The 13,941-nt window shown below is 35.0% G+C and overlaps 1 protein-coding gene across 4 annotated transcripts in view; it reads right to left on the bottom strand.

The window, feature by feature from the left end:
• Positions 1–13,941, bottom strand: part of MAPK8 (mitogen-activated protein kinase 8) — a 104,124-nt gene that overhangs the window by 24,263 nt on the left and 65,920 nt on the right. For all 4 annotated transcript variants that reach the window (XM_056800676.1, XM_056800673.1, XM_056800675.1 and 1 more), the window contains exon 4: positions 9,937–10,066. In XM_056800676.1, the coding sequence (XP_056656654.1) occupies positions 9,937–10,066 (130 nt within the window). The remainder of the gene's footprint in view (positions 1–9,936; positions 10,067–13,941) is intronic.

Raw genomic sequence — 13,941 nt, 5'->3', positions numbered from 1 at the left:
TATGTTCATTTAGGGTCTATATCCCCAATCATATCCACCTTGACCCATGCAGTCAAGCAGTTGTTTTTCTTCGGTACTTCTACTCCCACAGTTTTTCCTCTGAATGTGGATAGCGTTCTTTCTCATAAATCCCTCCGGGTAGTTCATGGGCACTGCACTGCCACTAATGGAGAAGTCCATTATATTCAATTGTATCACAGTGTATCAGTCTCTGTGTACAATGTTCTCCTGGTTTTGCTCCTTTCACTCTGCATCACTTCCTGGAGGTTGTTCCAGTCTCCATGGAATTCCTCCAGTTCATTATTCCTTTGAGCACAATAGTATTCCATCACCAACAGATACCACAATGTGTTCAGTCACTCCCCAACTGAAGGGGGGATTTTCCTCATTTTCCAATTTTTTGCCACCACAAAGAGCACAGCTATGAATATTCTTGTACAAGTCTTTTCCCTTATTATCTCTTTGGGGTACAAACCCAGCAGTGCTATGGCTGGATCAAAGGGCAGACAGTCTTTTAGCACCCTTTGGGCATAGTTCCAAATTGCCCTCCAGAATGGTTGGATCAATTCACAACTCCACCAGCAATGAATTAATGTCCCTACTTTGTCACATCCCCTCCAGCATTCACTACTTTCCTTTGCTGTCATTAGCCAATCTGCTAGGTATGAGGTGATACCTCAGAGTTGTTTTGATTTGTATCTCTCTGATTATAAGAGATTGAGAACACTTTTTCATGTGCTTATTAATACTTTTGACTTCATTGACTGAAAATTGTCTATTGATGTCCCATTTATCAATTGGAGAATGGCTTGATATTTTTGTACAATTGATTTAGCTCTTTGTAAATTTGAGTAATTAGACCTCTGTCAGAGGTTTTTGTTAGGTTTTGTTTCCCAATTTGTTACTTCCCTTCTAATTTTGGTTGCATTGGTTTTGTTTGAACAAAAACTTTTTAATTTGATATAATCAAAATTATTTATTTCACATTTTGTGACTCTTAAGTCTTGCTTGGTTTTAAAATCTTTCCTTTCCCAAAGGTCTAACACGTATACTATTCTGTATTCACATACTTTACTTAGAGTTTCCTTCTTTATGTTCAAGTCATTCACCCATTTTGAGTTTATTTTGGTTGAGGTGTTGATCCAGACTGAATCTCTCCCATACTGTCTTCCAATTTTCTCAGCAGTTTTATCAAATAGTGGATTTTTGTCACCAAAGCTGGGATCTTTGGGCTTGTCATAGACTGTCTTGCTGAAGTCCCTTAGCCCAAGTCTATTCCACTGATCCTCCTTTCTGTCTCTTAGTCAGTACCATATTGTTTTGATGACCACTGCTTTATAGTATAGTTTGAGATCTGGTACTGCATTTCCCCCCCCATTATTTCCCTGGATATCCTGGATCTTTTGTTCTTCCAAATGAATTTTGTTATGGTTTTTTCTAATTCAGTAAAAATGCTTTTTTCTAATTTGGTAAAAAAGTTTGTTAGTTCAATGGGTATGGCACTAAATATATAAACAAGTTTGGGTAGGATGGTCATTTTTATTATGTTAGCTTGTCCTACCCATGAGCAGTTAATGTTTATCCAATTGTTTAGATCTAGTTTTAATTGTGTGGAAAGTGTTTGGTACTTGTGTTCATATAGTTCCTGTGTTTGTCTTGGAAGATAGATTCCTAAGTATTTTAAATTGTCTTAGGGTGATTTTAAATGGAATTTCTCTTTCTAATTCTTGCTGCTGAGATGTATTGGAGATATATAGAAATGCTGATGACTTATGTGGGTTTCTTTTGTATCCAGCAACTTTAGGTAGACCATCATATCATCCGCAAAGAGTTATAGCTTGGTTTCCTCACTGCCAATTTTAATACCTTCAATTATTTTCCTTCTCTAATTGCTACTGATAGTATTTCTAGTACAATGTTAAATAATAAAGGTGATAATGGGCATCCTTGTTTCACTCCTGATCTTATTGGGAATGTATCTAGATTATCCCCACTGAGGATGATGTTGGATGATGGTTTTAGATAAATATTGCTTATTATTTTTAGGAAAGACCTTCCTATTCCTATACTTTCTAGTGTTTTCAATAGGGATGAGTATTGTATTTTGTCGAAGGCTTTTTCTGCATCTATTGAGATAATCATGTTATTCTTGTTGGTTTGTTTGTTGATTTAGTCAATTATGTGGATGGATTTCTAATATTAAACCATCCTTGCATTCCTGGTATAAATCCCACCTGATCATAGTGAATAACCCTTGTGATGACTTCCTGGAGTCTTTCTGCTAGTATCCTATTTAATATTTTTGCATCTATGTTCATTGAGGAAATTGGTCTATAGTTTTCTTTCTCTGTTTTTGACCTGTCTGGCTTTGGAATCAGTACCATATTTGTGTCATAAAAGGAATTTGGTAGAACTCCCTCTTTGCTTATTATGTCAAATAGTTTGTATAGTGTTGGGATTAGCAGTTCTTTGAATGTTTGATAGAATTCACTGGTGAATCCATCAGGCACTGGGGATTCTTTCTTAGGGAGTTCTTTGATGGCTTGTTCAATTTCTTTTTCTGATATGGGATTATTTAAGAATTCTATTTCTTCTTTGGTTAATCTAGGCAATTTATATTTTTGTAAATATTCATCCATATCACCTAGATTGGCATATTTATTGCCATATAATTGGGCAAAATACTTTTTAATGATTGCCTTAATTTCCTCTTCATTGGAGGTGATGTCTCCCTTTTCATCTTGGATACTGTTAATTTGGTTTTCTTCTTTCCTTTTTTAAATTATATTGACCAATACTTTGTCTATTTTGTTTTCTTTTTCAAAATACCAGCTTCTAGTCTTATTTATTAGTTCAATAGTTCTTTCACTTTCGATTTTATTAATTTCTTCCTTAATTTTTAGGATCTCTAATTTAGTTTTTTTCTGGGGATTTTTAATTTGTTTGCTTTCAAGTTTTCTGATTTGCGTGTCCAATTCAATGACCTGTGCCCTCCCTAATTTGTTAATATATGAACTCAAGCATATAAATTTTCCCCTGAGTACTGCTTTGGCTTCATCCCATAGATTTTGAAAGGATGTATCATCATTGTAATTTTCTTCAATGAAATTATTGTTTCTATGATTTGTTCTCTAATCAATTTTGGAGAATCATATTACTTAATGTCCATAAATTTTGATTTGGTTCTCCATGTACCCTTACTGATCATTATTTTTATTGAGTCATGATCTGAAAAGGTTGCATTTGTTATTTCTGCATTTGTTTGTCATATTTTTATGACCTAGTACATGGTCAATCTTTGTGAATGTACCATGTGTTGCTGAAAAGAAGGCGTATTCCTTTTTGTCCCAATTTATTTATCTCCATATATCTATTAACTCTAATTTTTCTAAGATTTCATTCATATCTTTTACCTCTTTCTTAATTATTTTTTGATTTGATTTACCTAAATTTGATAGTGGTAGGTTCAGGTCTCCCACTAGTATAGTTTTACAATCTATTTCCTTCTTCAATTCCACTAGTTTCTCCTTTAGAAATTTGGATGCTTTACCATTAGGTGCATACATGTTGATTACTGATATGTCCTCATTGTCTATACTCCCTTTTATCAGGATGTATTTACCTTCACTATCCCTTTTAATAAGATCTATTTTTCCTTTGGCTTTGTCAGATAGCATGATTGCTACTCTTGCCTTCTTTCTGTCAGTTGAGGCCCAATAAGTTTTACTCCAACCTTTAATTCTAACCTTGTGAGTATTTACTCGCCTCAGGTACGTGTCTTGTAGACAACATATGGTAGGATTTTGGATTCTAATCCACTCTCCTTTTTGTTTTCGTTTTATGGGTGAGTTCATCCCATTCACATTCACAGTTATGATGGCCACTTGTGTATTCGCCAACATTTTGATATCCTCTCCTAGTTTTGTCCTTTCTTCTTTTGCTATATCCTTTTAAAACAGTGGTTTAATTTTAATCACTTCCCTTAATATGCTTCCCTTTCTGGCCCCTCCCTTTTTGTTCCCCCCCTTTTTTAGGGTCTGTTAAGTTCCCTCCCTCTTCTCTTTCCCTCCCTTTTTTTTCTCCCTACCCCTTACCCCACTTAGTTTTCCCTTCTCACTTTCCCTGTAGGATGATAGAATTCAAGACCCCAATGGATCTAGATGTTCTTCCCTCTCAGAACTGATTTCACTGAGAATAAGGTATTACTTATTAGTACTCTCTTCCTCTCCTCCTTATAAGAGTATTCTTCCCCTCCCCTTCCCATGTGTATCTCTGTGTGATAAAAATTATTCTATTTATTTTATTTCTTCAAGTATCTCTTGGTGCCATTTTTTATTCCCCCCTCCCTTTTTCTTTGTTTGCATATTATCTTATAGCCCTTATTACCCCAATCTTTTCCTGTAAATGATTCTTCTAATTACTATAATAGTGAATTTAATTTTTGGGAGTTACAAATAACATTTTCCCCATATATTTATATATAATTTGATCTAATTGTAGCCTTTAAAGAAGAAATTTGAATAAAAGAACATTTTTCCCCTTTTCCCTTTCTCTTTCTTATTTACCTGTTCATATTTCTCTCTTTTGTTTGGATATCAAACTTTCCACTTAGTTCTGGTCTTCTTCTTTACGTGGAAACCTTCTATTTTGTTGAATGCCCATACTTTCCCCTGTAAGTATATAGTCAGTTTTGATGGATAGGTGATCCTTGGTTGAAGACTCAATTCTCTTGTTTTTCTGAATATCATATGTTCTAGGCCTTGCGGTCCTTTAGTGTAGATGCTGCCTGGTCTTGTGTGATCCTGACTTGGTGCTCTTTGGTATCTAAATTGTCTGTTTTTGGCTTCTTGTAGAATTTTATCCTTTGCTTGAAAGCTCTTGAATTTGGCATTTACATTCCTGGGAGTTGTCTTTTGAGGATTTGGTGTAGAGGGTGTTCTATGAACTCTTTCAAAGTCTATTTTGCCCCCTTGTTCAAGAAAATCAGGGCAATTTTCTTGGATGATTTCTTATAGTATGATGTCAAGATTTCTTTTCTGGCTTTTCTGGTAGACCAATGATTCTCAAATTGTCTCTCTGTGATCTGTTTTCCTGATCTGTCATGTTCTCAGTAAGATATTTTATGTTTTCTTCTATTTTGTCAATCTTTCGACTTTGCTTCGTTAATTCTTGCTGTTTTAAGATCATTGTCTTCTAATTGCCTAATTCTGTATTTTAAAAACTGGTTTCCCTTTTCAGTTTGCTCTGTCCTGCTTTTTGTGGCTTCTAGCTGTTTCTCCAATTGGGAATTCTTGTCCTTTAAACTGTTATTTTCTCTTTGAACTATTTCCCACTTTTCTTGTCAGAAGACTTCCATCTTTTTGATGAGCTTCAATTTAAATTCAAAAGCTTGTGGACAATTTCCATTTTAGGGGGAAAGTTTTGGTGCATTTATTTGAATTTCCTCCTCTATTTCCTCTGTAGTGTGGGTTTTTCCTCTAAAAAATTTACAGGGTCAATCCATTTTTGTTTTTCTTGGAGGGAGGTTGTTGTTCCAGGGCACAATTTGCCATCATTGTAGAGGTTTTTTTCTTCCCTTTTTAGTTAGAAATCTGAGATGGGTAGCCTCTCTGTGTATGGAGTTAAAGAGCAAGGATTTTGCCTGAGGCAAGCTCTTGAATCTCTGCAGCTTCTGCTGTTTGCTGCCCTTCTCTGTGCTATATTCCTGCAAGTGCCCACACTCTGCGCACTTCAACCTGCTGGAGTTTCAGGTGTAGCTGCTTTCGGGGTAGGGGTGGTCTTAGTCAGCTCCCAAGGACCTAGAGGTGCCTCTTACTTACTCTAGAACTGCCCCTCTCTCACTCCCTGATTCTGGCTTGCCTGGCTCTGATTCTGGCCATGAAGGTGGGGTGGGGGAGGGTAGATCAGCTCGCATTTTGGTGGGAACTTTTTCATCCCCTTATAGTGTGGAAATGCCCAAATCCCATGTACCTCCAATACTGCACGCTACTGGAGAGTCCCTTTGTTCTTATGAATTTGGTTTTTTTGGTCTTTTGAGGTAGTCTATATCGGTAGGTGCTGAGGAGAGGATGAATCTTGTGTCTAGACTGCCACTATGTTTACCCAGAAGTCCCTCAATGAAAAATCTTTATTTAGTTTTTTTTTTGTTATTTGCTCATTTTTTCTACTTTTTTATAGGTAAGCTCTGTTTTCTGGGAGGTTAGGGGATCCTCTTAAGCTTCAGTCCTTCCTTGATGCTACCCTTATCTTATTTTCTGAGTTTCTGCCAGTTTTAGTTCTTTGGAGATGGTACGACGGCTTGATGGTACGAAGTGTCTGAGGCAAGATTTGAACCCAGGATCTCCTGTCTCTGGGCCTGGTTCTCAATTCCCTGAGCTACCCAGCTACCCCTTGGGTATAAGCTTTTGATCTCACTCTGAATTTGATTAGTTCAGGGGCAGAATATTGATTATAGGCAAGTGGACGTCTCTTTAGAGATGACTAAAAGTAGGTTTCTTAAATTAACTTTAAGATACCAGAAGCAGAAATGGCCAATTACTGGCAAAGAAGGAAAATGTTTTCTATTCCTAAAACTGAGGGCTATGAACAAAGCTAGTCTATTTATATATTCAATAGGGCAAAGGTTTATTATGCACACATACCCTTATGAAGAAACATTTTACTTGGAATCTGGAATCTTGCTTGGACTACCTCTATAACTTATTTACTTCAATATCTGTGTCTATTTGTTTCTTTCCCTCTGATTATACCAGTTGAAGTATGAATTAACCTAGTTCTTTCTCTCATGTTCTTCATTTTTGTCTTGAACCAATGCTTTCATCATTCCCATCATCCTAAAATCAATTAATAAGCATTTTTTAAGTCAGGCTATGTTAAGTTCTGGAGATAAAGAAGAATGTGAAATAGTACCTATCATCAAGGAGCTCATATGTTCACAGGACAATTTGTATATCCATAGACTATATACAAAACATCAGGTAGTTTTGTGATAGGTAACTAGTAATAAAGTTTCAATTGTGAAGAAGAGAAAGTAAACCATTATGGCCTGTCTATAGAGTGTATGAAGAGGAGTAATGACTTGAAAGGCAAGGTCAGGTTGTAAAAAACTTTAAATTCCATGTAGAATTTACACTTTATACTCAAAATAATTGGGAGCCACTAGAAATTATTGAAGGGCAGCTAAGTGGCATAATGCATAGAGCACTAGGCTTAGAATATGGAAGGCTAAAGTTCCCAAGTACAAATCTGGCCTTGGACACTTAATAGCTTTGTGATCCTGGCCAAGACATTTAATCCTATTTGTCTCAGTTTCCTCATCTGTAAAATTAGCTAGAGAAGGAAGCAGCAAACTAGTCTAGTACCTTAGCCAAGAATACCCCACATGGGGCTATGAAGACTTGGACATGACTGAAAAGACTCAACAACAACAACCAAGAGTTTATTGTGGTTGGGGAAAGACATTAGGGAGAATGACATGATTAGCTGAACATTAGGAAAATGTTTCAATCTGGCAGTTGTGTGGAGAATAAATTGGAGTGGGGAGACATTTAAAGCAGGAATACCAGAAGGTTATTGCTAAAGTCCAGGTTAGAAATGGTGGCTCTGTGAGAAAAAAGAATGGGAGTAGAGAGAGGATAAAGATAACAAAAATTTGATTTTTGGGTTAATAATCATAGCTGGCATTTATATAACTATTAAAGGTTTGAAAAGTACTTTCCACATTTTATCTGATTTGATCTAAGCACTTAAATACTAAAGCTGTAGGGGTTGATCTAAGATGGTGGAGTAAAAGAAAAGAAGTATGGCCAACTTCCTGCAACATAATTTTTCCATCAAGATACAGAAAATGCATCAGATAAAGAGTTCTGATCAGGATTCTAAGAGGAAAATCACAATGAGATATTATTTCCAGCTCTGGGGCTAGGGATCTAGCTAGAGGCATAACTCAAAGGGGCATTTCAATGTTATAGGAATTAAAAAAGAACCAAGGTGGTGATGTTCCAGGGCAAGAGGAGGTCCAAGATTCATATGTGGGGACTCTAATCTTATGACAAATACAGGAATAGGTACTCTGTTGTTCACTAATGGATTCTAGGTCTAGACTCAGGGTGAACTGAGGAGAAGACCTGAACCTTGGGGTAGCTTTTAAAGGTGAGATGGGGATGCAAGCATCCTAAGTAAGAAGCAAAGTCAGAAGTAAGAAATAGCTATGTGATTTGAATGCCAGGAACAGAGCAGGGTTTCAGTTCCAGCTTTTAGCCCTGTATGAAAAGCTTCAGGAGAAAAACCAGGACAGGAATCTTAGACCAAAGGGAAGTCTATCATTCTGTCACACTGAACCAGTAGAGTTTTCCAGCTGGCTGACAGTAGATGATCATCAATCTAGCAGAACTTCCAAGTGGGGAAAGCCAATAGGAGTGTTTTGTAGACTCAAACTGAGGAAAGAAAACTTGAAGAACTTAGCACAGAAACATAAGAGTCACATAATGAAAAGGCAGGTTTTTGTTGATTGGATTTAATTTTTTAAATTATTAATTTAATCTATAAAGAAGTAAACTGAGATAATTGGTTGTAACTACTACCTGTGTATAATCCCCTCTGTCAATATTCAATATTATATATTACAAAAAATAAAAATGAGATCAAGAAGCCTGCACAACTATAAGTGACAGAATAAACAGATAAAATAATTAACAAGATAAAACCAGAACAATTTTTGGATAAATATATCCTAAGCCTTGCTCTCTATGCCCAAACAAAAAATAAATTCTTTTCATTTATATTATTATTATTTTTTAAGTATTCACATATCTTTAAGTCTCTTAAAGGTATAGCTTTGTTTTTAATCTCTGAATTTCCTTCAGTATTTAGCACCAGTTAAGGCATCCAGTGTCCAATAAGGCTAGATGGTATAGTGGATAGAGCACTGGGCCTAGAATCAGGAAGGCTCATTTTCATGAGTTCAAAGCCATCCTCAGATATTTACTAGCTTTGTGACTTTGGGCAAGTCACTTAACTCTGTTTACTTCAGTTTCCTCATCTATAAAATGAGCTGGAGAAGGAAATGGCAAATCACTCCAGTGTCTTCCAAGAAAATCTCAAATGGGATCATGAAGAATTGGACATGACTGAAAATAACTGAACAACAACAAAAATCCAGCACAGGGCTTTGGCACATAGTGAGAGTGCTCAAAATGTTTGCTGAATTGAACTGAAAAAAAAATCAGGTGCTATTATCTGACTCTATTGCTTGCAACATGATCTAGAGAAAAGAAGGCAGGATTTATAGTCAGACGACCTGGGTTAAAATCTGAAATCAAAAAGATATTAACTCAACAACTGTATACTTTTCTTCCCTATTATTCTCTTACATGAACCCATTGCTTTAATCACATGGATATATTGACTGAAGGACAGCAGTAGTACATCAAATCTACCCAATTACTATCCTACAATATTTATAGTAAATATTTTCATAAAATAACAAGAGATTGGCAGGCTTTTATGGATGAACAGGGAATGGATAAAATACTAGGGGGTTTTTGAAACCTGAGGGCAGGTATTCTTATCTAAATTGATAAGAACGTTGATTATTTATTTTGTCTTTTTTTTTTGAATCCTCAGTACTTAGCATAGTGCCTAAACCACTGCAAGTATTTAAAAAATGCTCATTGACTTGACATTACTAGAGGAGTCTGATGGTAGGAAGCCCAGAAAAGTTATGGGAGACATCTGTCCATAATAGATGCTTAATATTTATCCACTTAAAATGAAATTTCAGTGGAAAACTGGCCAAAGAAAGGAATTCTCAAAAATTACTTTGTAAAATTTAACTGCAGAAGGTTAATTATATGGTTAAAAAGTAGAAATATCACATATTGTCAAGAACTCCATTATAATCCAACCTATATTTTAAAATGAAACTTTTTTACTTACATTTTTGTGATTAACACATTTCATGAGAACAAGCTCTCTATAAGCCCGCTTGGCATGGGTTTGATTCTGAAATGGTCGGCTTAGCTTCTTGATTGCAACATTTCTTTCAAGAATGGCATCATAAGCTGCACTGTAATTAAAAATAAAACACAAGCAAATTTTAGGAAAAGAGGACTTATAAAAATATACACATGAATATATATCACATTGTGAGGGCTAAAGAAATAACCACACTTACAACTTTTCTGGTATATTATACAAATGTATCCTTCTTCCTGTCAACTATCCCTCCCCACTAAAACAAAACAAAACTTTCAATCCCATACCTTATAAGATCCTTGTCAAATAGATGAGCCTTAAGCTAAACTTCTCTTAACCACCTACTGAAAAAAAAAATCCTTGCCTTCTGTCTAAGACAGAACAACAAGGGTAAGACAAATGGGGTCAAGTGACTTGGACAGTTTCATATAGCTAGGAAGTGTCTGAGGCCAGATTTGAATCCAATTCTAGTCTCCAGGACTGGCTCTCTACTACTATAGTACCTACTTGTCCCTATCAGTTATTTTTAACTAAAATTTTGCCTTAAGTTAAATGGAGGGATTTTCCTTAAGTTAAAAAATATAAGGAATTACCAGTATTGTTTGTATACTCTCCAAAAGAACTATTCTTTCAGTTCTGAAAATGGTAGAATTTAAATTTAAATTTAAACAAGGTATCTTAGACAAACATATTAGGGTCCATGCCTCCTGAGAACTCCTACAGAATATATTGTCTGTCATTATTTTATTGAACAGTATGATTTGGGAAGTTATTTCAAATGCCAAAATCGGACATTTAAAAAAATTGTGGAGTTATACATTCTCATTTTAAGGGCACGTAGTTTTGTTTTTGTTTTAAATTACAAGTTGAGAGGTAGTAAAGTGTGAACACAAACCTGGAAGCAGAAGACTTGGATTTGAGTTATTACTTCGCCATTTACTAGCTCTGTAACCGTGGGTAAAATTACTTAGTCACTTTAACGCTCAGTTTCCTTATCTACAAAATGAGGATAATAATAATAATAATGACTGTAACTAGCCTATCAAATTGCTATAAAGAAAACACTTTGGAAACCTTAAGGATAAAGAAATGTGAACTAAGCACATATTTTCCATATTGGCAGCTAGGTAGTACAGTGGATGATATCAGACACTTACCAACTGTGTGACCCTGTACAAAACTCTGTTTGCCTCAATTCCCTCAATTTCAAAAGTGGTAACAGTATCTATTTTGCAGGGTTTTTTTGAGGGTCAAATGAGAAGTTTGTAAAGCTCTATGCCTGGCACATAGTAAGTGCTTATTTTCTTCTCCATATTTCTAAAATTTACTTGAGATAAAAGTAAAATCTGTCATTGAAATGTCATTTGGTTATCAAGTATAGTAGAGAAAAAACCCTAAAGTTGGTGAAGCCTTCTGTGGGATATAGAGGTCTACTTGTACTCGTTTGTGTGACCTCAGATAAGTTACTCAAAAAAAAAATCGTTTGCTTCTCTGTAAAAGTGGGGAGGGTTCGTTTCTTTCAACACTAAAAATATAGATCTCATAAATATAGAGTAAGATTGATTAAGAATAAAACAAAATTAGTTTCTCTTTGGGTATAGAGTAGATTGCTGTTTTAATACAGAAAGTTTTTTCTTTCAAAATAAGTTTTGCTTCAGCTAATACTGAAATTAATTGTGGTACCACAAACACAGACTGAGTAAGGGCAGTCTAATATTGAAAACTGGTTATCAATTAAAAGTTGACAATATAGAAAAAGCTACTATAAAACTAAAAATACATTTAGGATAATTATTTTTCATTTACTGATTAAAATAGACCTCTGAACCACTATACATCTTTGTGTACTACCATAACAAGGCATGTTTGTCTATATAACAAACTTCTTTGTTCTTTTACATCATGCAATGCATTTAGAGTAATACAACATGAATGACTCCCTTTTTCTCTTCTCAATTGCTTTACCCATCTCCTTTCCTTATTTCTCCAGTCAGAGAGGATGAAGGGACACAGTTTCTTGCTACAGATTACCTGTCAATTTGTAACTTCCTCAATTTCTAAGTCTTTACCCCATCAATCATATCTTCTTTCTTATGCCTGTTTAATATCTACACTGGCTTTAAAGTGAATAAATAAAAAGGAAACTTTCATTTGGCTATTACTGCTAGCTATTATCTTCTCTTCCCACATGCCAAATTTCTACCATGAGTAACTTCACCTCTTACTCTCTCAAATCCTTGTCATCTGGCTTTTGTCCTCACCATTTTAATGCAATAGTTCTCTCAAAGGTCACTGAAAATATCATTATCATTACACCAAGTCCTTTTAAATGCCTTTATCCTCATTGGTATTGCTATGTAGGTATTTAATGCTATAGATGATCTATTTTTTGATCCTCAAACACTGCTTAACTGCCAGATACTGTAATTTCATGCTTTCCTCTTACCTCTCTGGTCTCCCAGTCTTCATCTTATCTCACCCTAACATAAGTATTCCTTAAGTTTCTGTCATAGACTCTCATTTCTCTCCACATATTCCCTCAGTGGCATATTAAATCATCACCACTATGCAGTAAACTCCAACCTAACTCTCCCCAGAGTTCCAAACCTAAATTTTTAACTATCTGAGGGATATTTCTACTTGGTTGTTCTGAATATCAAAGTGAACAAGTCTAAAACTAAAGGTAACTTTCTCTCTTAAATATATTCATCTTCAAACTTCTCTGATCTCTTAATGGCACTAGCCTACTAAGTTGCTCAGGTACATAACTGAAATATCTGATGTCTTCTTTCTCATAGCACATGTACAATCAAATACAATAACCATATTATCTCACATTCAGTCTATCTTCTGCACATCTACAATAGTTCAAATATAGACTCTTAATTCTTCTGAACTTTACTCTTTTTTTTTCACTTTGTGCCTGACATTTCACATCTGCATAACCAATAGAGAAATTAAAGAATTTTAATATTTTCTTTGGTTCAGAAAGGACATTAATTTTTGCACCTAAGAGCAAAGACTAATATATGCTTTTTTATAGAGAGTTGAGCTTGTGCTCAATTGGTACTAAATTGATGATTAGGTAAAAATTTTTATTTACAAAGATTTGCAAATATAAGTATAAACTGAACTCATTAATTTGCTATTTGTTCTTTTTAGTAACAGACACATAGCTAAGCGTAACTTAAACCAAAGGGGTCTAAGACTATAATAATCCTTCAAATTTAAAGATGGAATTGCTGAAGCCATAAGTCACCTCGACTTGGAAGAACAATTTATTTTTAAGCAAAAAGTGGCAATTACAATGACCTCTTCTTAATTCTTCTTTATTTATAATATAAAAATAGAACAAATAGAACAATCTCCAGGAAGTGATGCAGAGCGGAAGGAACAGAACCAGGAAAACATTGTACACAGAGATTGATACACTGTGGTACAGTTGAACGTAATTGAATTCTCCATTAGTGTCAATGCAATGTCCCTAAACAATCTGCAGGGATCTAGGAGAAAAAACACTATCCACAACCAGAGGACAAACTATAGGAGTAAAAACACTGAGGAAAAGCAACTGCTTGACTACAGGGGTTGAGGGGACAGGTCTGAGGAGAGACTCTAAATGAACACTCTAATGCAAATACCCATAACATGGAAATGGGTTCGAATCAATAACACATGTGAAACCCAGTGGAATTGCGCGTTGGCTATGGGATAGGTGGGGGCTTGGGGGGAATGATCTTTGTCTCCAATGAATAATGTTCGGAAATGACCAAATAAAATAATGTTTAAAAAAAAAATATATATATATAAAACAAATCTTTTTTTAATTTATAACATAAAAATAATAGCAAACAATCAATTCCTGGATAGTAGTAGTTTTCCTTTTTATAGCTTTGTATGTGTTTTCCTAAGAAAAATTTTAAATTTACCAAGATATGAGGAAATACAGGTGCAGTGTGATTGATT

The sequence above is a fragment of the Monodelphis domestica genome, chromosome 1 (assembly GCF_027887165.1).
Source record: "Monodelphis domestica isolate mMonDom1 chromosome 1, mMonDom1.pri, whole genome shotgun sequence".
Lineage (NCBI taxonomy): Eukaryota > Metazoa > Chordata > Mammalia > Didelphimorphia > Didelphidae > Monodelphis > Monodelphis domestica.
This window is presented reverse-complemented; position numbering and strand designations above follow the sequence as displayed.